The 3590-nt window shown below is 41.2% G+C and overlaps 1 protein-coding gene across 1 annotated transcript; it reads left to right on the top strand.

Annotated features, from left to right (window-relative positions):
- The first annotated feature begins 1275 nt into the window (after nucleotides 1-1275).
- LOC104856000 (olfactory receptor 5V1) lies at nucleotides 1276-2217 on the top strand. The gene has a single exon (XM_010615096.1). The coding sequence runs from the start codon at nucleotides 1276-1278 to the stop codon at nucleotides 2215-2217; it is 942 nt and encodes a 313-aa protein (XP_010613398.1).
- Nucleotides 2218-3590: the final 1373 nt, after the last annotated feature.

The following is a 3590-nucleotide window of genomic DNA, read 5'->3' as shown; positions in this document are numbered from 1 at the left end:
CTTACATTGCAATTGCTTTTTGTTTGAGTAATTGCCATGCAGTCATAAAACTTCCTTTAAAACTGGGTGGTAAACAAGTTCTTTGTCATTACTATCACCAGTCAACCACTTATATTTCACGATATAAAGAGATGCTTTTAAAAATTTGATTTTCTCCAAATTATGGCACAAACCTGGTAGAGCTTAAAAAGATGAGTCACTCCAGCCCCACAATGGTGCCATTCTTATTTACATCTGACAAGAAAAAAAGGAAAACAGAAAGAAACTTTAAGTCATTTGTGTAAATAAATCCATATGCATCATACATATTATTTACATTTTCACTGTGCAAGGAAAGCATTGTACGTTTTCACCAGAGTATATTGGAAGGGTATATAAATGTAATTTCTAATTTTATTTTCAACAGAACCTTTATCTATGAATTTTCTATCACATACATGCAATTTGAAAGAAAAAAAATGTTTCAAAGTAACAGAAGAATTGAAGAATATTGGCATTCAGAATTTCAGTGAATTCCTTAAACATCGTGATTAAGTGGACTGTGAAGGAAAATACCAATGTTCACATGTCAATAATATGATTTTGCACTTACAACAGCATTCTATTCTTCTGTATTTACAGTAGGTGCTTTGAACAGTTAACATATCATTTGCATAATACATTGTCCCATTATTTATTTATGAATTATTATTTGTGTAATTTCTAGTATTTTAAAAACTTATATTCAAAGAAAATGCACATGTATATAACCTATAATGACAAAGTACATGATAGAAAAAGATAAGACATATAGTACAGAATACACATACACCTCCAAATGTATTCTAGCCAGGTTTGGGTTCGGAAGATGTTAGTATTGATAGAGCATATACAAGTTATTCAGTGAAGTAATGGGAGACACAATAAAGCAAGTCCCTGCAAGTATGTGAGAAAGCCACCATCGGCTCTTGCTTTCCACAAACAATGTGGAAATCTAAAAATCATGACAAAGAGGATGAATTGTCATAATCTGTATACTAATGATGGGGCATCCTCCCAATGAAGATTGGAAAATAGTTATATTTATTTATTTTTAAATTAATTTTATTGATACATTTAAGTTATACACTATGATGATATTCATTATTGGAACTATTCCAGAGAAAAATAGTTCAGATTACTGAAATTTCTACATAAAATGGACTATTTTCCAAGAACTTCTCAGAAGCACATTGGTTGGCTCTCTAACCTGTGTTTCTTCATGTCCTTCCTTGAGAAGAACCAGATGGAGAGGAGATGGACCTCTACAATGGCACCACAGTGACTCAGTTCATCTTCATCGGGCTCTCTGACCTACCCCAGGTGCGTTACTCACTCTTTGTGGCCTTTGCCATCATCTACCAGGTGACCTGGATTGGAAACGGGTCCATCCTCTTGGCCATCAGGACTGAGGCAAAGCTGCACACGCCCATGTACTACTTCCTGGCAAACTTGTCCCTATTAGACATATTCTGCCCATCAACAACCGTCCCCAAGATGCTGCACAACCTCCTGACGGAGGACCACAGCATTTCCTTTGTTGGGTGTGCTCTGCAGCTGTATTTCCTGGTAGCCCTAGTTGGGACTGAAGTCTGCCTGCTGGCTGTCATGGCTTATGACCGGTACGTGGCCATCTGCTTCCCTCTCCATTACTCTGTCATCATAACCAAGGCTCGCTGTGCCAAGCTAATGTCTGGGACCTGGGCCACTGGGTTCCTCCATTCTGTCATCCACACGGTGTCCACCTTCAGCCTGTCCTTCTGCAGGTCCAATCTGGTCAACCAGTACTACTGTGACATCCCACAGATTGTGGCCTTGTCTTGTTCATCCACCTACGTGGCAGAAATGCTTGTTTCAGTGATAGGAGGAGTCTTGGGGACCAGCTGCTTTCTGATTACCTTGGTCTCCTACGTCTACATCATCTCCACCATCCTGAAGATCCAGTCTGCAGAGGGGAAGCGCAAGGCCTTCTCCACGTGCACCTCCCACCTCCTGGTGGTCTGTCTGTTCTATGGCACAGCCATCTTCACCTACATCCGGCCGACCTCCAGCCGACACTCCCCTGCCAGGGACAGACTCATCTCCATGCTCTATGGGGTCATCACCCCCATGCTCAATCCTATCATCTACAGCCTCAGGAACACGGAGGTGAAAAAGTCACTGAGGAGGGCTGTGTGTGGCAGACTCTGCTCACTGTAAGTGCCATATAAAAACATAATAGCTTAGTCCTGTCTTTAGCGTAAATTCTTAGGAAGAATTATTAGCAAAACCAAAAAATCTTTCTCCTGACCCTGAATAAGTACGGGGTGATGTTAGAAATATAGAGACCTGAGTCTCTAAATCTAGGTTTAGTTTTTTGTTTAGTTTTTGTTTTCATCTCTCTTCAGACTTTTTCTGTGGTTCTTGGGTTTTTCTTGTGTCATGCTTTTGTAGGGGCAGGGACTGGAAATAAGAGAGTAAGGGACATGTTAGTGCTTCTAACTGATTAGAAGCAGATAAAAATTAACTTTGCTAGAGAAATTCTCCTGAGAAGCAAGTAAATGGCAGGGTAGAGAAAGTGAGAAAAGCCAGATAAAGGAGGTACCAAGCGACCTTTGGACTTTCAGAAAGAGAATGATTAAAAAAAAAAAGAAACTGTAGCTGAAAACCAGGACACACACAGAAGCCAAGAGTGCCCAGGTTAAGTCACCTGACTTCCAATACAATGTAGGGGAAGCACGGGTGTCAGCAAGGACTTTGATGCAGTGCACTCAGACCTGAGCAGTCATGCACGTGTATTTCCTGTATGGTCCTCATGCATTCCACTCTGGACTCACGATATTCACCTCTGACTTACAGCATGCAATAGACAGCTACACTTCTCTTTATTACTCTAAAGTGATGATGCATAAGGCTCCCACCTGACAACTCATGAACCAACCCAAAGACAGTCCTCCAATGTAGGTCAAGGACAAAGAAAGCAGCAAAGCAGCAAACTGAAGCTACCACATACACCATGGAAAACCAAAAAAAAAAAAGAAGACTACACAGCGTTGCCAGGAAGCTTATGCACACAGGCAAAGCTCTAGGTGGGGGAGGTCTGAGCCCTGTCCCAGAAGCAGTGCAGCAGAAAGGCCCACAGGTCCTCCGCCTTTCCGGAGCTCCCTGCCAGGATTCTTCTTATCGTGGTAGCTATCTACCTTCTCCACTACCCACTCTCTTTCTGCTTTACAAATGAAGTGTCTACCTTTCATTCCACTTTGTTCCTCCAATTTTTTTTCTTTTGGCACTGAGTTTACAATCCTGATTGCCCCCTTTAACAAAAGACCAACACTTCGAATCCTAATATTTTTATTGTGTCCTCCATCAATTTTGCTGGGTAGTAGAAGAAATTTACATTTTCATTGAGAAAGATTGAAGATTTGCATTCGTGAAATTAATTGAAAATATATTCACAAAGAAAAATGTAAAAGTTTTATTCCCTGTCTGAGCACAGGAGATGTGTTCGCCCAGCCTGAGACTGGAGCGCCAGACAGTGGAATTTTGCCCAGAAGTGGACAAAGAGACAGGGACATGGACTTTTCGTGGAGGGT

The sequence above is a fragment of the Fukomys damarensis genome, unplaced genomic scaffold (assembly GCF_012274545.1).
Source record: "Fukomys damarensis isolate Sample0158 unplaced genomic scaffold, DMR_v1.0_HiC HiC_scaffold_3, whole genome shotgun sequence".
Taxonomy (NCBI): domain Eukaryota; kingdom Metazoa; phylum Chordata; class Mammalia; order Rodentia; family Bathyergidae; genus Fukomys; species Fukomys damarensis.
This window is presented reverse-complemented; position numbering and strand designations above follow the sequence as displayed.

Excerpts from the sequence above, each read along its gene's own strand:
- LOC104856000 (XM_010615096.1), top strand. The coding sequence starts at position 1,276 with ATGGACCTCTACAATGGCACCACAGTGACTCAGTTCATCTTCATCGGG.